Genomic DNA, 23,218 nt, shown 5'->3' on the forward strand with positions numbered 1-23,218 from the left:
ATAGAAAACCATATAATTTTCTTACATGGGTTTCCAAGATCCATTGATCCCAATGCTTCCAATAGCCACATATTATAGATATGTCAATAAGTCAAATTGTTATATTAAAAATAAAATAAATTGCACAAAAAATATATTAAAAAAAAATCAATAAATCAGATTGGTTTAAGATCTATCCAAAAATAGAAGTTGACACGAAAAACATATTGTTAAAAGGCAAGAGAACAATGCCCATAGAAAAGCACATGCAAGTATATTCTGTTTCCTATATAAGGTCAAGAACGCTGCCAGCTACCTCCTTGCTTTTTGATAAAAGAAAGGCTTGAGTTCTTGTAAAGAATAAATGGACAAGAAAATCATGTCCTCTTGTATCGCCATTGAGTCAATGCACAGGCCAATGGGAGATGCACAGAGGCATCTGGACCAAGGGGGGAGGGGAAACAATATCATGTCTTCGTGTCCACCTATGCTTGAACATAGATAAACAAAAGTGGAAAAAATTATTTTCTAGAAACAAATTCTATTTATTCCTTGAAAAAGGATCTACTGAATGAGATGGTGCCTGATGATCCAAAGATACAAGACAAATGAGAAATTATTGGCACATTGATGCCAAGACCCAAGCTTCTCCCATCCATCTATCATTCCTCGGCCCTCAGGCCATGGCTTTATATGAAGTCCCTACCTCACTTCCAAGCTTTTCGGTCAAAAGACTTAACACCCAAATTTTCATAATTCCACGTTTTTCACATTCTGATTAGGACAGTTTTCCTTCATCCACCATTTCTTCAGAAATTGGTCGAGGTCTCATTCAAACGTCAGAACCCATGCGTGAAGAGATTCTCTCTTTTTTTTTGTGATGGAAAATCGATTCTTTTAATTATTGATCACTCGAAATGAATGTGAAGAGAGAGAACAAGTTATTCTAAGCTATCTTCCTCCCCTTTGAAAATGACCCCATACTCCTTCATCCTAGGTCCTTCATTGATTTAACCACTAGCTCCCGGAAAGCTAACCGTGTGCCCAACCCTCTCCCCAACAATAATTAAGAACCTCTAATATTGCGAGTATAGTCCATTGATGACGTTTTGATACATAAAATTTCAAAACAAGTTGCTTGAGTATGGCCACTGATGAAATTTCAAAGGTGACAATGATCTGAGATGGGACATGACTGGGTGGCTGGTAAGAGACATGGTTATGTTCAAGCTAACTTGGTTGATAATTTTTAATTTTAATTATTTTATATTTCATATATATATATATATAAATATAAATAGTGTGGAAAGATGCTATTAGCTAGTAGCTATTTAGGCTCCATCTGGTTGGAGAGAGAAAATAAAGAGAAGGGAAATAAAATTGAATCAATGACTCAATTTTTGTGCTTAGCCCGCTAGTCGTATATGAACATGATCGTGTCTTACAACCATTGGATGAGGCTGGGGATGGAAGTGTAATTAGTAATTACACATTCCTTTTTCCTCCCATCCAATGGTTAAATGCACGATCACTTACATACACGGTCATACATAAAACCTTTTGTCTGAAATCAATATTAAAAGTGAAAGCTTTTGTAATCATTATCCACATAATTGTGTAGCATATCTTACAACTTTTTAATCTCCTTGATTCAAAAAAAAATTACATCTGAAAGTATAACTACCAAATATGATAACGGCTTTATGTTGGCTATACAATCATAATTACAAAAACTAACCTTCTTTCTTCTCAAAACCAGTTTCACTTCCTTTCTTAATAGTATTAGTTAGGCCTTTTTTTTTTTTTTGGGGGGGGGGTAGATGGCTGAAATCCTTTTTAGGTACTTTGGTTTCAAATTTGGAAAATCATGGATTGTGATTTTGAGAATGATTGAATGATTTTGATCCCTTTTGTTTCTCATTAATTTACACTGGTACACCACATGAAATATTGTGATTTTCATGATCAAATTGGTTGAAATATGTTAGTGAATTCAGGATGTAAAATTCATTACCAAAAAAAAAAAATTCAGGATGTAAATTTTTCAATGTAGGTCAAACACCTCAATTTGTATCCAACTATTGTATTTTCTATGTGAATCCAATTTAGTATCCATAATATATTTCATTAAGTGTTCATATTCAAGTCTGTTTGGCATCATTTGGATATTTTTAATCTAATAATATTTGATTAATTATTAATATAAATAAGAGAAAATATTTTTTATGGGGAAGTGTAAGGGCTACACTTAGACACATTGGGAAATGTCTATCCACCCCCATGAAAGGCAATGATCCCTTCCCTATTGATGCTTTTATGTGAGCTCCTATTGGCTAAAGCGATGACCAATGAGAATCCACGCCCAAACATCCAACAGGTGCAGGCAAGGTGGTTATTTCACCTCCGTTGTTCTGGTGCAGGAGTGCACAATCGAGTAATCCTTATCTCCATATAACATATTGAAATTGACAAAAAATTTCAGAACATACTACCCTGTTATGTTTATCTGTCCAAAAAATTTATCATTGAAATTTTGTGGACATGTAAATCTCAACTTTATCATTAATGCATGTTTTACAAATGTGTTCTTATATTATGAACTGGTTAGATTGAGCCGTTTATGTTTTTCTTATTCAAGAGAGATGTTGATCCTCCAAGCTCACAATGAATAAATTCTATATGTTTTACACAGTGAGATCAAATTTAATTGGCCAGGTGGGGGGGGTACTAGAGTTTTCTTCTTTCTTTTTCCTGCCATACTTATCAGAAAAGCATTATTGATAAAGCAGGTAAAGTACGCTCATGGCTTGTAAACCACTCTTTTCTTATCCTCTAAAACAGTATTACAGTCTTGCAATTACAAAATCATATCCTAAGTAATCCAACTAAAACCAGAATCGCCATAGATGATCAGTGATGATCAGTCTCTGCAGTAGTGTCTTCTGGAATTTGGAAAAGAACTAATAAACCAACTCCTTCAATCTCTGACATAAACTTGAAGTCTCCACCCCTACTCTTGAGCTAGCTGCCTTCAAAGATCAAACCAAGCAAAACCCATTTTAGTATTGATCTTAGGAGACAAAGCTAATTAATTAAATTAAAGAAGTAAATTAATAGAATTACCTGAGAATGGAAAGTGTGGAAAATCTTATCACCCACCACAGAGAAGCTAGCATTGATGATTTCTGCTCCTTCTTCTGCAAGAACATTAATAACTTCATAGAACATGAAGTTTGAATTGAATCCACTCATCAAAGTAACCTCCAAGCTATGACCAAAGTCCCTCAGTTCAATTACTGGTAAATTTGAGCCATTAATTGTCATTTTATCTCTGATATCATTGTTGGTCCCATTGATATTCATGGCTAAGTACTGCTTCCTTCTTTTTAGTTCTTCCACTCTTTGTTGCAGTTCCTTTATATAACTTGCCGCGTGGTCTAATCGGTCTTGCTGTGATGATATTTCCTTAAAGTAATAATCCCACATCGAAAGTGAGCAGCCTAATATGATATGAAGAGGAGTCCAAATATGCTTGTGAGAGAGAGAGAGAGAGAGAGAGAGAATACTAACCTTAGTAGAGTTGTAGTGGCGAGGGATGAGAGTGGCAAGCTTGAAGCAAAGGCCTTTCATTTGCATTCTTCTGTTTCTTTCAATAGTCTTTCGATCAACTTTTGACAATGAAACCCTGCAACTCTGCATCTCTTCTTATTCTAATGTTCTCTTTTTTTGCCTTTTAAAGGAACAAAGAAGAAAACCCAGAAGAACCCTCCTTCTGTGTTCTATTATTTAGAGAGACTGAAGAATGGAGAGGAGTGAGGATGGTTTGGGTTTTATAGAGGAGGGAAAAGGAGAGGAAGGGAGATGAGCCCTTTCCATCATAGAAAGATTTATCCACGTGGCTGAATCGGGTTACAGAAATGAGTTAATTATCCAGTGGATAGATCTAGCTTTTCAATCAAAGACTCGTGACTAAGGCCATTATGCAACACGAGGGGAGAAGAGAGATTACCCGCTTCCTTCCTGGCACTTAATTTGATAGTGCGAAGGCGATGGAACCCCTGTATACTCTTATCTGTCTATACTAATTAAGCTGATTGGGCCCCACCGCCCACCACCATCCTCTCTCTCTCTCTCTCTCTCTCTCTCTCTCTACATTTCTTTTGTCTCCCACTCTCTTCGTGGAATTTTACCAAAAATAACTCTCTTTGCGGAAGGCGGTATGAACTGATCGTTCCCGCGCGTTCACCGACCACATCTTTTTCAGCAAATTCTGGCCTTTCACCTTTATATGTTTCCAGTTCAATTAAGGGTTAAAAACATTCACTAGGGTTCTAGCTTGTTGAGCTCTCTAATTTTGTCTGTTGCCCTTCCAACTGGAGCACTGTTTTTAGTTTCTTATGAAACTTGGTAGCTGCAAGGGAAATGAAATCTTAGGGGTAGGTTGAATTTTTTTTTCGACCTAAGGATGTCGGAATTTAAGGTTCAACTATGGTCAAATTGGTCTATTTTAAAATCAATATTTTTGAAATCCAAAGTAGTCTTTTTGAAATTCAGTTTTCCTCCTCAAAAGTGTTTCTTCTGAATTAATTATTTTGTCTTTAGCACTTGTAGAGTTGTGAATGAGCTAAAGATAACTCACAAAAGTTTAGCCCCATGTTGTTTAGCGATGAAAGAAAAATTGGATATATATAGGAATGTTTGTTAAGGGTGCATGCCCTTTGGAGAGACACTCTCCCTTGTTATGTGTGTGTGGGGGTTCCTGGGGTGTTTTTGAATCACGTCGGGCCGAGGTGTGGGTGTGGATGTGGTTGTGGTTCAAAGAACCTACTTTTTACTACATGCAATGCACCTGTACGTATGAGACATGTACCTTTCCCCATAAGTGAATGTACATTCCCATACGTGTATAGAGTCATACCCGTATACGTATGGATACCTATACAAATATACTCAATTGTATACAGGTGTTTACATTCCATATATACATAATACAGATTTTGGTTGGGTATTGTACAAAATACACACTGTGACATACCTATTGGAAGTGCACCTTAGTTGATTTGGGAGTTGTTTCATCTTGGAGGTGAGAACGTAAGGTTAATCCAGTTGTATACATATATACGGGACGATCAAATATCTTAAGGAGAGTATCTATATACTACTCAACTCTACTTAAGATAGACGATTTCTACAACTATTTCAGAGGATTGCTTGAATAAGTAAGTCATCATTTACTTGTAATTACATTTCAATTAAGCAATTGTTTTTGTTAAAGTCTTATACCTATTGTTTGGTTTCTATTTACTTACAAAGGAGGGTATTTCTCACCCTACATGATGCATGTCCGGGTCCTCGGTTCATGGGTTTCATGGTGAGAAGCTGGATCCCATGTTTTTTCTATCCTAAACCCCCCCCCCCAATTGGTTGAACTGTCGGCTCTAGGAAAACTTACCCAGCCCTCTCCCATCACATATATACATTAACCTCCATTATCATATAGGGGGAAAAAAAAAGGTGTGGATCAAGTCCTCGTAAGAATTCTTGTATGATGTTTGATCCACACTTAGATTCCACTGAAAATAAAAATTAATTAAAAGAGGAGAGAGATTAAGTGAAGTCCAAGTGTGGATCAAATACCGTATGAAAATCATTCTCATATGAATGCCTTATCTGAACTCAAAAAAAAAAAAAAAATACTACTGTCCATGATACCAGAGTGAAGATTCCTTCTTACATCTCTCACACAGTTAGCCATGGGACCCACAAATAATGTCCCTCCACATACAAAATGTAGATCCTCTATTAGTGATGTGGTTTCCCACTCTAGTATCATGGAAAACCTCTACATTAGATGTTAGCTATTTATGGTATTCTTGTCTTGACAAGACTAGAGAATTTTAATCTTATTTTTAATGGGTAAAGGATTCCTTCACATCCATCGAGAAGACATCAATTATTTTTCCTTTTCGTATTTTCTGATTGGAACTAAATTTTGTGGATTGGTGTATCTCATGAACTATTGCTTAAATGTTAAAGTTTCAACCTAAACAGAGTTTGCTTTCTTCTTCTTCTTCGTCTCCATGCTCTGATTCATTTTATATTGTCACATCACCTTCCAAGTGACAAAAACTTGGTGATGGTGTATACACAAAAGTGTAGAAAACCTTTGCACACCATGAAATCAATCAACATGAAAAGCACTAAGCTTACAGATCAGGTTCATATACGAGAACATTCTCGTATATGAACCTGATCTGTAGATATAGAATCTACTAAATGAAGAGAGAGAAAATTGATTCTACATTCATGGACCAAGATAATTTTTATACATTCTCATACATGAACCTAAGCCACTCTCAATTAACTTTTATATATATATGCGTTGCAAATGGTGTGCTCAAACTTCAAAGCTTCCAGGCAAGATCAATCTCACTTTGTTTTTCTCCATAGAACGTGTTACTCCACATATTGAGTCTTCCACAGAAATTAATATGGGCATCTTTTCCATTCAGCGACAAAAGTAGGAAAAGAACATATATCTCTCTCTCGCCCTCTCGGGTGGTCCTGACAAATACACTCCAGGGTACATATCAAACTATTGGATATCACTATTTTTTGTCAACATTGGAATCATTATTATCTCTGTCCTTAGTTGTACGAAGTCTGAAATATTCTTAGAAATATTCATGAAGTCCCATTTAATCACCAAAACACGTGAATCAAGAGATTTAATTTCTCTTCCATGGTGACGAAAAACTCAATGCTTTCACAACTAACGAACGCATTCCTCATCCCTTTGTGTTTAAGCTTTAAATCTTTGATTGCACGTGTTAAATAACCTTACCATGTAGCATCATTTTAATTAAAAATTTGTTTTTAAATGATAATATGCTGAAGAAAATTTCATCTTTCCTTTATATAAAATCAAACAAGATGTGGAAACTAGCAACTTGGCAGTGCATTCATCATTTCCTCTTTTTTTACCCTAATCCTAACTATCATATACATGTAGAATTTCTCTAAGCATGAAGACTTTGGAATTACTTGTGCAAAATTAGTGGGTTTCCCAACACTTAAAACATGGGAGGGCATCCTCACACTGAAGTGTTTTCTTCAAAAAACCCCTCTAATTTTTACAACTTAAATGTCAATACCCATGGTTTGAGGAACTATAAATTCATACCATATTTTTAAAATATGAAAAACTGATTAAGTGTTCTAGTCTTGATAAGCTCGTCAAGGTGAATCATCTCATTGTGTGTCACGTGGAATTGTGATAAGGTCGTATATGCCTTAAATTAGTCACCAGTCAAATTTTAATGTAGTATTCCAACCATTACCACATACTGTCCCATACTCTTGATTTTCAAACTTCTATTTTGTCTGTTTAGGTTGAAATTTTACATTAACGGTTCTTGAAGTCCAATTATTCATGAAATTGGGGACCATCAAATTTGCAACATGACAAATACTGAGCTTCCTTGAAGGCCTTGCCACTCCCCACTGTTTGCTAGGGCAAACAAAGTTTCAAAACAAAAGGGTAAACAGGTTAGTTTTGAAAAGCAAGGATAGATTTGTAGACTCTCAAACCATAGCAACCGAAATGTGGGTTGTCAAAGACCGAGGGGTATATTTGAAAGAAGAAAAAGCCTCACAATGAAAATCTTCTACCATGTGATAGTATCTATTAGGGTTTTGAGCATCACTAAAATCTTCATGGAGGAGCATTCTGATTCCAATACCAATGTGTCTTGGTGTATCACAATTGCAATTAAAGAAGGGATTAATAATATATATTTTTTGGATAAAATGATAAATAATAATAATTGTTTTTTGGATAAATATATCAGTGAAATAGTAAAGTTACTCCATTGTGACCTAGTGGTAGTGGTGGGTTCGAGTCAGGAAATAGCCTCTATGCAAGATAGAATTAAAATTGTGTAGATCATGACCCCTCAGGTATCAGTTTCGATATATGTACTCGTATCAGTCTTGAGTCTTGACTCACACCAATATATCAATATCAATCAATCATATTGGGAAGATTGGACCACTTGTCCCTCAAAATACTATTTCTTTTTTTTATTATCTTACCTTCAGTTGTACCTATACCATTGTGTTACAGTATTGGTATTGTATTGTTATTAGGAACCACCGATACTGAATCTTGAACTGTGATGGACTAAGCATCTCTAGAGAGAGAGAGAGATGTAAGTAGATAATTTTTAGGAAAGGGTTCCCTAAGAAAACAGAATAGAGGAGTACACCAATGAAGTGTAGAGGAATGATTTTGTAAATAAAGTGGGAACGAGATCATTTCATGTGTGCATATGTGAAAGAGAGAGAGATGCTAGTATACCCTTTCCTAGTGGCTCAAAAAACCTTTTTTCATATTTTAGATGAGAGAAAGAATACTACCTAGCTAATCACATCACCACTACGTTGATGTCTAGGCAAGCCAAAGGGATAAAGGCTTTCTTCGCTCTAGTGTTTGCTCTTGAGCGCACTCCGGGTTGAAAGCTTTTGTTTACTCCGCATTCTAGGTCTCGGACCGGAGTTTGTAGGTTGTGTTGCCTATATTTTTGCTCGCTTAATAGGAGTGAGCTCCGCTTTTAAAAGCGAGTTAGAGTAGCTCACTAGGCTAACGTTTTCAGCTGGCTGTTATGTTAGTTGTAGCACGCTAGCGCGCCTTCCCTCACTCTAGAAATATTTAGCAGTAAATGACGTAATCAGATAGCATTCTTTTTTCTATTTAAGATATAGATAAAAGATATACAAAGTTACAAACCACATCTTCCAATGTCCAATAGACAAAGAGAGATGAGTTACATGGTCAAGAAGAGAGAGCAAAAGTGAAAACAATAAAAACGTGATTCTTTGCTCTCTACATATGTATTGGCTGAGAGGTAAAGCGGCGCACTTGGATGTTATGTTTTTTGATCAACCAAACAGAATATATTCATTAAGTGGCAATATTTACATTGGATAGCATATCTGCCCTATATGTGGGCTTTCAGTAAGCTATAGATTTTAGTTCTCCTAATAGCCTGTGTCTATTTATAATACAAAAAGTAGGAGTAGCAGGATGCTTGTCCAACTCACAACTGAGCATAATTAAAGTCTTTGGCCATAATGTTAAAAGTTTTTCAAATTGTTTATCAAAAAACAGTTTTAGGTCTTCTGCGTCACTCCACACTGCGTTCACCTTCCACCTCTTGGTCCTTGCCCATTCCAGCCCTTTGAGAAGACTTAGATCCTCCGCCTCACCTCTTTTTCCTGTCAAAACATAGTTTGATTCACATAAGATATTTTTTTTTTTGGGAAATAAAAGCAATCACCCATGCAGACATAGTTCTCTGTTTGTCCATGATAATAGTAATGATGAGAGTGATTGTGCTTAGTGTTAATGGTGTAGGTGTGATGATGGAGTTTGAGTTAGATGTCACCTGGTTCTCTTGATTAGAGCGAGTAATCCCATTTGCAATCCAAAATTCAATGTGCTTAAGGGTGCTAACAAAATCTAGTTTTTGTGCACAGAAAAGTGCTTTATTTCTATGATTCCGGAGAAAGTAACAAGTGATTATGAAGACAGAAAAAAAACCATCTCAGATATTTTTCCGGAATAAAACCAGAGTTGAAGCAAAATGAAACTAGTTTCTTAACAGAATCCATTGGAAGATGATCAGGTTTAAAGCACAATGGGCTTGAAGCGCAAATCTTCCTTGTGATTTCTTAGTCTACCAATAAATGATAAAGAGATTCTTGCTTGTCTGAGCATAAATGACATAATGGGTCTATATCCACCCATTTTGTCAAAATATCCTTTGTTGGTAAACTGTCCTTTATTGCTCTCCAAAAGAAAATCTTAAACCTAGGGTGGATCTTGATTTTCCAGAAAAATCGCCACCATCGTGAGCATGGAGATGAGCAACAACACATGTTTGGGCATGCATTGAAATTTGTTAGTGTGTTGGTTTGGAGAAATTTAGCAAGTAATTTTGTTGAGAAGGATCCCTCCTGTGATAGGGTACACCACCATCTGTCATTATTATGGGATAAAGGGATTTGAACAATAGAATCAATAACATTACCAGGAACAACAGAGTTTAGCAGTTCATTGTTCCAAGTATTATCAATGATGAAGCTACTAAATGATTCATTAGAGAGTGTGCGTGTTCCATTGTTGTTCAAAACCTTGTGTAACTCAAAAATGTTATTTTGAGAGTGGACCAATGGGTCAAACTAGAAGAAGGTATTGAAATCGTTACCTATTTTCTGAATAACCATCCTTCTCAAAATTGAAAGAATTTTATTAATGTTATTCCAAGATCCTCTTGTTTTAAGAGTTTTAGGGTCAAAGACTGACCTGTTAGCAAAGTATTTTGACCTAAGGACTTGGACCCAGACGCTATTAGCATTTGATAAGAGTCTCCATTCCAGTTTGAGAAGAAGAGCTTTATTCTGGGTTTCAGCATTTCTGAAACCAAGCCCTCCCATAAACTTTGGTTGATAGATTTTATTCCATCCGATAAAGTGAGCTTTATTTGTCTTACCATCATCTCCATTCCAGAAATGCAAAGAGATTGAATCAAGTTCCCTGCAAATTTTCTTAGGAAAAGCAAAATATGACATGAGGTAAGAAGGAATCGAGGTTAGAGATGATTGAAGAAGGATGCCTCTCCCTGCAAAAGAGAGTAAATTAGATTTCCACAAACTTAATTTATTTTTAACTCTAGCTACAATTTTATTGAAGGTCAAAGTCATTTTCCGAGAGTGGAACAGGTTGGTACCAAGAAAGCATGTGTCATTGGTCATTTCATTGATACCAATAATTTTGCTTAAAAGCATTTTTGAGTATTCACAACTGTTAGAACTGAAAGTTAACCCGCTTTTAGCAAAATTAATGGATAGACCTGAGAGATCAGAAAAGAGGTCCAAGATGCATTTAATGGTTGTCAGGTCTTTCTATGTAGCCCTACAAAAGATGAAAGTGTCATTTGCAAAAAAGAGGCAGGAAATTTCAGGGGCATTTCTGGCAATCTTAATGCCCCTAAAAAGATTCATATCTCTGTAAGTCACCAATAGTCTAAAGAGACCTTCCATCACAATTATGAAAAGGAAAGGACTAAGTGGGCAGGTGTGACATATTCCTCTAGATGCTTTAAAAAAATTAAAGGCAGATCCATTCAATTTAATGGAGAACGAAGTGGTACTAATGAGATGTTGAATCATACTAATCCACTTCTCAGTAAACCCCAAAATTTTGAAAATAGCAAGTAAGAACTCTCATTTGACTTTATCATAGGCCTTGGCCTTGTCCAATTTTGATGGCCACAAACCCGGACTTACTTTTTTTCCTTTTGAGGAAATGGAAGATCTCCTGGGCAATAACAATATTGTTGGTGATTTGGCGACCTGGTACAAATGCTGCTTGGTGAGGAGAAATAAATTTATGTATGGTGGACTTCAATCGAGAGGCCAAGATTTTTGCGACAAATTTGTAGGTTACATTGCAGAGGCTGATTGGCCTGAAATCAGTCACAAAGAGTGCATTTTCTTTTTTTGAGATTAAGCAGATGAGTGTATGGTTAATGTGAGGAGGGAGAGTGGCTGATTGGAAGAAATCCAAGACAAATTTGAAAATGTCGAATTGAAGCAAATCCCAACATTGTTGGAAGAAATTGCTTGAAAGCCATCGTGTCCAAGTGCTTTAAAAATGCCAATTGAGAAAATAGCAGCCTTAACTTCCTCAAAAGAGGGGGGCCAGCAAGAGTGTCATCATCAAAGTCCTCCAGTGGGGGAAACAAATATTCAATGAAATGGGGATCGAGAGGTTCAGAAGTTGAAAAGAGATTTTGAAGGAAATAAGCAAATTCAGCTGCCATCACACAAGGATCATCAATTATAACACCATTTCAGTCCTTGATGTGATCAATATGTCTCTTATGGTGATTATTCTTTGCAACAGTATGAAAAAATTTAGTGTTCTTGTCGCTGTCGAAGATATAGTCATGTCTTGATTATTGGTGCCAGAATTTTTCTTCAGCGTCAAGATCCAAGAGAATTTACAATCAATTCCCCCCATATAGGGCTTCCCCCCTTTGGGAAACAATTTTCCAAAGCCAAATATTGAGAGAGAAGTTATTCTTTGATTTGTTCAATCTGACCAAAAACATTTCTGTTCCAAGAGGTCAAAGACCTGCTAAGAGATGCCAATTTGGCCATTATGTTTTCATTCCCAAGAGAGATCCATTTATTTGAGTACAAAGACAGAAAGTCTGGGTGGGTCATCCATGCATGTTGATAATGGAACAGCTTTTTCACTGATGATCGTGCAGAATTGGTGCTTAAGACAATGGGGTTATGGTTTGACCCAAGCGATGCACATTTGGAGAGGGAGACATAGGGACACAATGCGAGCCATGGCAGATTAGCATAGGCTCTATCAAAGTTTTCCTTGATCAGATTGGGTGGGCGTTGTTTATTGGACCAAGTGAAAGGGTTTCCTTTAAGAGGAATGATTTGTAGGTTATGGTGGGAGATAATGCCTTTCAAAAGGGAGGAAGAGGGTATGGGATTAAAAGGTCTTCCCCCAAACTTCTGATCGTGAGTGGTAATTTCATTGAAATCACCAATAAGAATGAAGGGCAATGTTAGCGTTCTTAAGAACAAGTTAAGTTCTTCCCAAAATGCAGCTTTCATGTTAGGGTGTGGTGGGGGCATAAACACATATAATGTTCCATGAGAAAGGTAACTCTAGAGAAGGTTCCATGTGGATTGCAAAGAAATAGGAGCCAGAGTGAATAACTAAGAATTTCACATAATTCCTGATAATCAACCATAATCCTCCCTTTTTTCTAGTAGATCCGGAGCTATTAACATTATGGGAGAGATCATACAAAGAAGATTTCTTAAGAAGTTTGAAAGATCCATGATCCGAAACTTGAGTTTCACAAAGAAAAATTATGTCAGATTTGGCTAAGTTGACATGGCTGGTAAGGCAACCCCTTGTGATTTTAGCATGCAAAGCCCTGACATTCCAACTCATAATATGCATTGTACCACTGCTAAAGGATTTAAAGTGGGATAAGTACAACTTTGACAAAGAGTTGAAAACAAGAGAATACAAGAAGCAAAAATACCACACGAGCACTTATCTACAATCCACTCACCAAAAAACACTAGTAGCATCAGTAGAATAAAATTCGAAATAGAGCAAGTGATCATTGAGCAACAAGAGTAAGAACAAGAGATGCTATGTTGCTTCCTGGTATTGGAGGTATAGACTGAAACGTGCGTAGTACACTTGGAAAAGACTTTGTGGGTAGAGAGAGAAACCAAAAAACGGCTTGAATTTTAAAAGACTTGGGAAAGTTAACGTCCACTCGTGTTCACACTTACACACATGCTCTGTTTTTCCTTCAATCAGTTTGATTGAAACTCGAAAAACGTGGTCTTTCAATGGGATCCAACTGCTTAAGTAAGAATGGTGATGTAAGATGCTAACGTCTAAGTTGCCAATCAAGTCTTAATCAAGTCGTTATCATCTTTTACAATTAGTCACTCTTTTCGGCTTAGATAAGGAGTAAGGTTCAAGGAAGTGGAATTGGCACTGGCTAGTGTGTCAGTCTCCATTGATTCTCATTTCGATCCAGTTTGAATAGAGTCGATCGAGTTGAGGATTGATCTGAAACCCTAGAAAAATTAGTTGAATTCAACTGTTTCAAATCATCTAGAATTGAGATTGGTCTCAGCCAATTTCCAATTCTTTGAAATGAGGAATTAGCTGCACCAAGAGTTGAAGAGAGAAAACGAGAGTCTTGGTCCTTTTTCTCGACTGGAACAACCCTAACCTTATAATTTCGTGTTTTAGGTTGATAGATCATGTTCGATATAACCACCCATAAAATTTACAGTCAAATTCTAATTGCCCTCCAAAAGAACAGAATACTAATATAAATTGCCACGACAGAGTACAAATTCCTACACATGCCCCTCTCACATCCTCAAACTCTCTCTCCTTCCAATGGTAGAAATGAAGATCCCCCTACTAGATGATTTGGTTTCCCACCTCTCATTAGTGAAAAAACTACACTCTAACATCGTAGCAATTTCTCTCCCTATATATACCCTTGAAAGCTTGATTTATGCTTTACAGCAAAGAATCCGGTTTTACTATATTCTTATCCTCTGTTATTCCAAGATAATAATACACTGTAACAAATCAACAGCTCCATGTCCCATCCACTTCAATCCCAACCAAATGAATGCAAAAATGAATTTCCTCTTTGGAAATGGAAGAGAAAAGGATTTCACAAACAGAAAACAAGAGGAAAGTAAACACAAACTTGCACTGCAATTTACTATTCAAATACAATCATCTAAAATTCTAAATCAGAGGATTCTGAACTGGATAAGCCTAATAGCCTACCCTGGCTACACCAGGCTCGGCTTGTTGGTTGTGCACACTGTACAGGCAGCAGTGGACCTGAGGCACAATGCAAGTTAAACTCGTCGAGTGTAATGGGATTTACTTGCCCTTCCCTTCCAATGGCAGGATTTTTTTGGGTGGGGGGGAACATCGCGCGGTTGGTAGACTTACATGTCAAGAGGAGAGAGAGAGAGAGAGAGACTGTACACACCGATCATGTAAAGAAAGAGAAGAGACTGATCACCTAAACCAACAACCAAGTCCACCTTTATCAGAAAGAGCAGAAAGAAATCCAACCAACAAAAGAAAAAGAAGGCTGAACAACCACTTCCAAGGAAAATCTTTTTATATGGAGAAAGAAACATTTTGTTTTCTGGTAATAATAGTGAGAAAACAATATCTCAACCAACCACAATGTAATGAATTTTCTTATTTAACCGTCTCAACTGGTTGGAACAAAAGGCATAATGAAATACATCAAGGCAAAACTCAAATATCAGAAGAAGATACGACAGTCAAGGTTATCGACTGTATGGCTGGTTTTCCTTTGAAGCTCAAAATAAATTATTCAACATAGCAATGTTGACAAATTCACTGGCCCTGCTATAGAGTAGATGCAAATCCTGCAAACACATAATAAACAGCAAGGTCAATCAAAGGTTTGCCACCTGGAATCTTTCCTGAACCAACAAATTAGGCAGCAATCCAAAATAATGCAAAAGAAAGGTACTTAAGATTTGCCTCAGGAAATTTCTTTAGGTTTAACCCTCTGTTTCTAAGAGTTAATGATAAAGCAAGATGAATCGACTTGGTAGCTATGAAATTATATAAAGCAAGATGATGAAATAATGTTTGACATTACTTCTAATTACTGGTCATAATTCATGTCATGTTACGTACTCGAGTATGAACCTCTAAATAATTAGGTGAGATTAGCCTGAAAGGCAATGTGGCCCCTAAGCGGGGGGGTGGGGCAATGGGAGCACACGCAGAAGCATCAACAGGGGCAGGATTTCTCCCCTTCATACATTCACCCCACCCCCTTCTGTATCTGGGCATGGGCCACTGTGCCTGTCAGGCTTCTTTTTCCCTAAATAATCAGTTAGGATTTTTTCAATAGTACCAGATAGGATTATTTCAATAATTAAGAAATTGTATTTGTTAATTCCTCAATTTTCTCCCCATCTGTCTCCTTGTTATGCCCAGTCTGCATATTGGGAACCCAAACAATTAAGAATTGTTACAACTTTGCATTGAAGCAAGTTCAAACTTTCACTCTCAGCATTAAGGAAATTTCAGTGGATAGAAAACCTTCCAGTTCGTATGAATGATTGGGTAAGAAACATGAGAATTACCTATCAGGCTTTATATTACAAGATTATAAACAATGCAATTCTACGATTACAACTCCCGGATAATTTCTTTCTTCAATCTTTAAACAAAAGGGCATACCCGGTGCACGAGGCTCCCACATGTGCGAGGACCGGGGGAGAACTACGCAGCCTTACCCTGAGAATGTCGAGAGGCTGTTTCTTTCTTCAATCTATATGCTCCACTAATGCCCATACCTTCCATTACCTTTCACAACATGGCCATTTGGGTCCTCTCCATTCTCCAAAAACAAGTTTAATTAGTATCATTTATCACCTATTTTCTGATCATCAAAAATTCTTCCATTGATACCCCATTTCTATTGTTTTCTATACACAAATTCTGATAGCCATAAACCTCCTATATATATATATATATATATAGGGTAAATGTACTCCCTCTTTTACCATCATAGAGCGGTTAACTGATATATAAATCACCAAATTGCAGCATTGGACAAAATGGATTCAATGTCTGGCTCTTGGTTGGTACTCTAAGAAAAAAGGGGGCAAATTGAGAAATTAATAAATTATTTACCGCTAATTTAACAACAGTCAACACAACTCTTCCAAGTTAAAGGGGCCCTAACTTTTCTTCTTTTGGAGCCATTAATTAATTCAAAGTCAGGTGGTTTAGTCAATTATGTTCAGGGTAATTTCTCTATTTCCTTTTTTTTTTTCCTCCCCACTACCAACACCATGCTCTTAGCTGTTGACTCCTTTATTCCAAGTTTCAATCGGCATCCTACTCTCTTACAACCCTTGCCCATTTCTCACTGCAACCAGATATTTATGCAGTATTGCTTCCAAGTGGCATAAAAAATACAGAGCATTAAGTGAACCGAAAAAGTCATTCACCCAAAAAAAAAAAAAAAAACTTGTGACGCCTGGATGCACCATTCAATCTATGATATGAATGTTCATATAAAATTGGTATAATATGAGTCCTAGATGTACATGGTCAGGTAAATCAAGGAAAAATCAGCAAAAATAACTTACAAAAGGATAGTTCCATGGATGGGGTTGTGCACATAAGTGGAAGAATAAGGAAGAAGTATAATGAAGGTCCATCACTCGCACCAAGAATGAATAGGCATATTACAAGTAACACCCACCTATCACAACAAAGTTTAACCTCAGCTAATACATTGACAGCTACAGACTGGTTCCAACCTATAGGAAATGTATATTGCAGGGGATATAAATATGCTCCAAGCGAAAAGGATGCAGAGGGTTCTCATTGGTGTAAGTTTTTTAGTTTCTGGAAGAAGTCTGGGAACAGGAATGAATTTTCTATGAATTCTGGACTTTGTTTTCTCCTTACCTTTCAACCACCCATCTTGAATCTAGTCCCAGCAGATCACAGCAACCCCCCTTCAAACAAGTTGCAGCAAACTTTACCCTTTTATGATCTGGCATATCTTTCCAGTCAAAAAGCTTTTCTAAGCTATTAAGCCAGTCCAAAAATTCTTTGGCGTTCAGCCTCCATGAAACTCAGGAACATCAACCCTAATACCTCCATTATGCACATCTAAGGCTCAAATACTTTGGGGAGGGGTTGGGGGGAGAGCACAGGGGTATTTAGAAAATACAGATGTGAGAATTTCAATGCCACTTTCATGGTAATGAAAGGACATAAATTCTCAAATTCTTGTATCCCAAGCAAACTCAAACAATCTTCACCCTTTACAATCTTCTCAAATCCTCTTCCAGAAGTAGAGGAAGGAATGCTACCAATTCTCAACTACACTAATTACTTGAAAAAATAACACTCTTATAAGTAATACAATATCTGACCATGATTAACAGATTTAAAGGCACGTACTGCATTGGTGTTACTGCCCCACTGAAAGCAAGCTTCTATGGAGAGGTATCCTAATGTTAACCTTTTGGGCAATTCGAGAAGAAAGGAACACCAGCTCTCTAAGCATTTCTTTGACCTGGTCAAGACATGACCACAATTAGAGTTGCTCATTAGGCTGTCACAGAAAATCTGTTCAAAGCTCATTGTGAGGCATCTTTACAAACTCCATCATGAGGATTGCTTCTGACCAATTCAAGACAGGGAGAGATTGTGCTAGTGGTGATAAATGACCGCTATTTGAGAAGAAGCACCAAACTCTTTAAGGACTGCTTGTAACCTGTTCAAGATACAATGAACAGGCAAAAGGTTCACCATTAGAGTTGCACATTGGTCTGGACTTTCACAACAGATTCAAAACAATTGAACTCAATCTCGGTGGGCCTTGACCTATTGAGAGTGTGTGGAGTCTTTCAGATCAAGTCTATTGCGATAATTATGCCAACTTCACTAGTGCTAGGAGATTCTATTATAAAACCAAATAATGTTCCTTGTCATGTCTTTGCCACTTTGCTGCAGGTTGACAATCTGTACCATCTCCCTCTGGTACAGACCTTTTCCTTTTACCAAGAGTCCTTCAAACAAGCGACACCCCCAACACCCCCAATAAAAAACTAACCCCTACTACAAGTGATGATATCACCACTTGTGATAATATTTCCATTGAATTCTTTCAAATGGTTCTTCTCTACGATTTCTTCTGTTCTCAACATATTCCTCCATCAAACTTAACTTGTTCTCATAAAATGGTTTAGAATCTCTCATTTCCGGCTTCCACTATTAAGTTGAAACATACTCCAATAATGGCATTCAACAATCCTCTACAGCTACACTATCATATCTGAATAAATTTTTACTAATTTGTTATGCCCCTGGAGCTCTTGGAACTGTTTACCCTTAATTGCATTAGGTTCAATCTTCTTCTCTTGTGGTATTATATGCGTTTTGTATTTCAGTCTGTCAAAAAAATGAAGAAAATCTTGATGCTAGGAATTTTTTTCTTGCCTTAACAGACAACTTATAAATTGGAGTACTACAGAATTTTGATGCTGGAAAATCACATAACTGGATAGAGGATGGACCTTGGTGCAACGGTAAGGTTGCTCCAGTGTGACCAAGTGGCCACAGGTTCGAGTCATTCGAGTCAGGAAACAGCTTCTCCGTGAAGTAGAGGGTAAGGTAGTGTACATTATGACCCTCCCTAGACCGCGCAGTGGCAGGAGTCTCGTGCACTGGGTAAAGCCCTTACAATCAGATAACTGAATTTTAATTGATGAAATTGGAGAGAATTGATTTAACTGGGACTGAAACCAAATACATATTCGATACTAAAAAGACATTTTTAAGTTCTCTATCTAATATACATAGGGTTTATGGATTGTGTTGGACATGGGTTTATGAACTGTAAAAGTGTTTTGAATTAGGTTCTTTCTTCTCTTGGCTTTTTTTTCTTGTAGAACATCAATATGGCTGGATCATATGAGAACAATCCAGGTTTGGCTAGACCGGCACATTTCCAAGGTTTGAAAGAGCTCAGTTCCACAATTATGGTTATTCATCTTTTTAATGATTTTTTGTACACTCTCTTTCTGTTACAACTATGGTTGTTCAACTATGACGTTTTTGAATAATTTTAAATTCCAAAGATGCGTTACGGATGTAGGAGACTTACAACGAAACATGTAGCTTTGATTTATAATAAATAAGTTTGGCCCCCTACGTGCATTTGCTTATGTATGTATATATTGTCACTAACTTTGTTTTGTAGCATAAATGGTTGATTCATGTTAGTCTCTCATCTTTCCTTTGTTATTTGATTCATTAATCATTCATTATGTTTTTTATTCTAATTTTTTCATATCTCGTGCTAATGGTTATGTGATCTATATGTTTGTGTGAGAATATTCTACCCAAATTGATGCTAATTTAGGAATCGCTATAGATCGGCTGTGTTGGCTGATTCATATTGACTTGGGTCAACATTATCTTTCAGTCGAGTGGTCCTGGCAGCATATTGTACCTTCATGGAAGGAGTTTTGCACCTCTTTATCGTCGTCTTCATCAGCTGGTAGCTGGTTCAGTTCCATGGAGAAAAATCTTGGAAGCTAAGAACATGATGCCTTTTTATGAGAATGTGCTTTTAAAAGTGGAATGTTTCAGGAAGAGGTAAGAATACTTATAGCATGTAGGAGTTGAAGAGTCATGATTTTGTCCAACTCATTAAAATATAATGATATGTTGGTTATTGGCCTGTTAATTCCGGTCTAAAAATTCTTTCTGCCCTATACAATGCAGTATGCATTGTGATATGAGATAAAGCTTCTAAGACTAAAATGGTTTGTATTCACTTTGAGTAGGATGGACATTAGAGAAGGGAAAGAGGTTGATCTTAAACACTGCCCGAGATCTAAGCTTAAACAGCAATGCATTAAATATCTTGGACTTTTATGATTTTCTATCTTGAATGAAGTTTATTTTTGAATCCCATTTGAGAAAATGCCTTCGCCTTTTCTAAATTGCTCAATTAATTGATCATAGATCTTATTATCTTCTTACAAGAAAAGTGGAAAAGATGGGATGGACTTCAAATGAAGTAAATAAAAATGAAAAATGACAACTACTCTATTCCATGATCCCTTATGTTATATAGTTTGAATTATATAAAACGAAAAACCCATAGAGTTTCAACAAGAAAATTTGAGGAAAGAGGTTGTTGTTGAGGAGAACTTATTCTTTGATCAAGGATTAAGCATTTACCAGAGGAATTCAAACAAGTTCCTATTGAACAGTTTAGATTGTATTTTAAGAATTTGATCTTTGATTACAAGGAGTTCTGTTGATCATAAAATTTACTTCACATTTTATCTTTGTTTACACGTCTTATAAAGTTTATCCTATAATCTCTCTCTCTCTCTCTCTCTCTCTCTCTCTCTCATACACATTTTTTTTTGGGTAAGTCACACAGACAAACACATTCTTGTCCCACGTGCATTTTGCACTTGTAGATTTTTACTAGTATATATATATATATATATATATATGAGTGTGTGTGAGTGTGTGTGTGTGTGTGTGTGTACATTTCTCCCAATATCGTATCAGTATCTAATGCTAAGTCTGAAACCACAACAGATTGTGCTGAAAAGTGATTCCCACCAAGGTTCAAAGTTTCAGTGTCAAGTATGGTTTCGACCAGGCTCGAAACCGAAATATTTCGCAAAACCGCAAAATTTTGGTCGAAACTTGGAAGGTTTCGGTTGCAGGTTTCAATTAACTGTTTCAAGGCCCAAGTGTTCAAATTTGTTCCCAAAACTTCAAGGGAACCATATTTTAGGCCATTGAAGCATAGTGGAACCCTAGAGATTGTAAAAAATACACCCAAAATGATGGTTTGGCTTTGGACCCTACTAATCTGAAACATCGTAAAAGCTAGGTATCCCACCTGGTTTTGTTTTCACCTTCATTGAAACCGAAATTTCGAACGATGATTTCCCATGTAAATCCATACGATGTATATGCAACAGTAGCGAAAGACCAGAAGTAATAGGGAGTATATACTAAAGCAGGTCATATCAGATCATTCTTTCCATTAAAGTAAGAAAATTCAAACAACAAGCATTTGTACAAAATGTTTGGCATGTGAAGCATAAGCCATTGAAAAAGAATAAAAAGATGTTGAGAGAGAGAGAGAGAGAGAGCGAAACACCTTCGGAGAGACATCCCCAGTTTTCACCGTTTAAAGAAAGCATTGAGGTGAGCAATGCTGAAGCAGTAACACTGTGCAATGGCATCAAAGATTGTGCACAACCTAACTCCATTGGCAGCCTGCATAGAACCATAGTAACAGCATTTTTAGCCTCGTAATCGTGAACAATAAATCTGCTCTGGGGGATTGAGCTCATAAAAAAAATAACTAGGGAAAAGAGGGGGGGTGTGAGTCAAATGAGATAAACTGAGAGTAGATTACCACAGGAAAAGAAAAAGGCCAGAGAATCTTAAATGAGTATTCATCAAGCACATACATATTAAAATTAATAGAAAGCATATAATGAACAAAATGGAGAAATCAAAACTCAAAAACAGAGAACTTCTAAACAAAGTAAAAAAAAATTAAAATAAAAGAACAAACCTGGAGAACAAGGAAAGCTTACGTCGAGAAACACGAGATGTGGAACTTGCAGGAGTGAATCCTCCGACCTTACTCGCTCCAGAAACAAAAGATGATGATGATGATTTACAACCGTTTAGGATTCTTGTTGCAAATGTAGGGGAGCTTATAAGAGATCGTCTTGCAAAATTAGCTGCCATTCTTTCTTCCTCGATGTCTTCTCTGCGTAGAGTAGAGCTGCAGGCGGTGAAACGAGGGAAAACCCGCAAAACCTCCAAAACCCTAAAAATGAGCTAATTCTTTACATTTTCGAACCAAACCTTGCTTTGGTTGCCGATGAGGCCTTGGAGGCAGAGAGGCCCAGTACCTAATTCTCTGACATAGGTATTGGGTTAGAATAATGGGCTTCCGCCCACAAACCTTTTCCATCCAAGCTTGGACCTGAACTCAATCATTACACCGTGTGGGCTTAAGCCTATTAGCCCATTATCCCAATACCCCAAGTTATTGCTCATTCCATCATGTTCCATTGAACATCCCTACAACCTAGAAAGGGTGTACCCGGTGCGCAAGGCTCCCACATATGTAAGGTCTGGGGGCGAAAAATGCACAACCTTACCTAGAGAATGTTAAGAATCTTTTTTGAATGCTTAACCACCAGATCTCAACATTCGTAATTTTATCGTTGAACATTCCTTCGACTTGTGGGAATCTAATAAGCCTCTTCCATCATCGGCTATATCACGCCCCGTTCACATAGAACCAGATCGGTGATCGAATTTCCTCCAGGTAACCCAAAACCATCAGGATCATCTGATACAGTAACCACAACACAGCAAGCCACATGTGGTCAATGGAATGTGATAATATACTACAGTGGAAGTCCTGACAAAATGATTACCTGTAATTCCCCAAATACTCTTGATATTATACATAAAGTATTTACATGTGGGTCCGTAGGCATGATATTTACACAAGATATAGCAATTTAAATATCAAGAGCACAAAAAATTAAATATATCAAAAGAATCAAAAGAGTGCAGTAAATAGAATCTGCCACTGTTGCCCTGCAACACACCCTCACACAGGCAGCCGTCACCGTGTTTGAATTTTTCGGGGATCCACCAATCCCCCACTAGAGTTTCATCAGTGGGACTAGGCACGGGTTTCTCTACAGGGTATCCTGCAAAATCGTATAAAAATATGTACATGAGGGATGAACTCACTAGCTCAATAAATGGAAAGAAACATGCGTACAAGCAAATGCAATACAAATGATACTATATGCATGAGATTCATTTTAATCATATTCCACCTAAACAAATCATTCTAAGTCATAGGTAACATGCTACTAACAACTACAGTGCACGTATGACCTGAGTTCGAGATGCGTTCTCCATCCTACGATACGCTTATAGGGTTGTCGGAGAAGGCCCACCGTAAGCACTCGAAAAAGTAAATCGTGGCTGAAC

General features: G+C 37.0%; 2 protein-coding genes across 3 annotated transcripts; both read right to left on the reverse strand.

The window, feature by feature from the left end:
* Window positions 1-2,786: 2,786 nt before the first annotated feature.
* LOC122076451 (transcription factor bHLH162-like) lies at window positions 2,787-3,796 on the reverse strand. The gene is made up of 3 exons (XM_042641751.1): window positions 3,550-3,796; window positions 3,103-3,444; window positions 2,787-3,008 (listed from the first exon to the last, which is right to left on the reverse strand). Exons 1-3 carry the CDS (start codon window positions 3,676-3,678, stop codon window positions 2,940-2,942), a joined length of 540 nt encoding a protein of 179 aa, XP_042497685.1. The 5' UTR covers window positions 3,679-3,796; the 3' UTR covers window positions 2,787-2,939.
* Window positions 3,797-14,738: 10,942 nt separating this feature from the next.
* On the reverse strand, window positions 14,739-22,085 carry LOC122075280 (protein NUCLEAR FUSION DEFECTIVE 6, mitochondrial-like). Of its 2 annotated transcripts, XR_006139213.1 has the most exons (4): window positions 21,768-22,085; window positions 21,345-21,463; window positions 17,606-17,921; window positions 14,739-15,033 (listed from the first exon to the last, which is right to left on the reverse strand). XR_006139213.1 is itself a non-coding variant. In XM_042640250.1 (3 exons), the coding sequence occupies exons 1-3, from the start codon at window positions 21,944-21,946 to the stop codon at window positions 15,014-15,016; spliced, it is 318 nt and encodes a 105-aa protein (XP_042496184.1). In that variant the 5' UTR covers window positions 21,947-22,079; the 3' UTR covers window positions 14,739-15,013. The 2 variants fall into 2 exon arrangements, 1 of the variants encoding a protein (XP_042496184.1); XM_042640250.1 differs by lacking the exon at window positions 17,606-17,921 and having other exon boundaries at window positions 21,768-22,079.
* Window positions 22,086-23,218: the final 1,133 nt, after the last annotated feature.

Source organism: Macadamia integrifolia, chromosome 4 (assembly GCF_013358625.1).
Source record: "Macadamia integrifolia cultivar HAES 741 chromosome 4, SCU_Mint_v3, whole genome shotgun sequence".
NCBI lineage: Eukaryota > Viridiplantae > Streptophyta > Magnoliopsida > Proteales > Proteaceae > Macadamia > Macadamia integrifolia.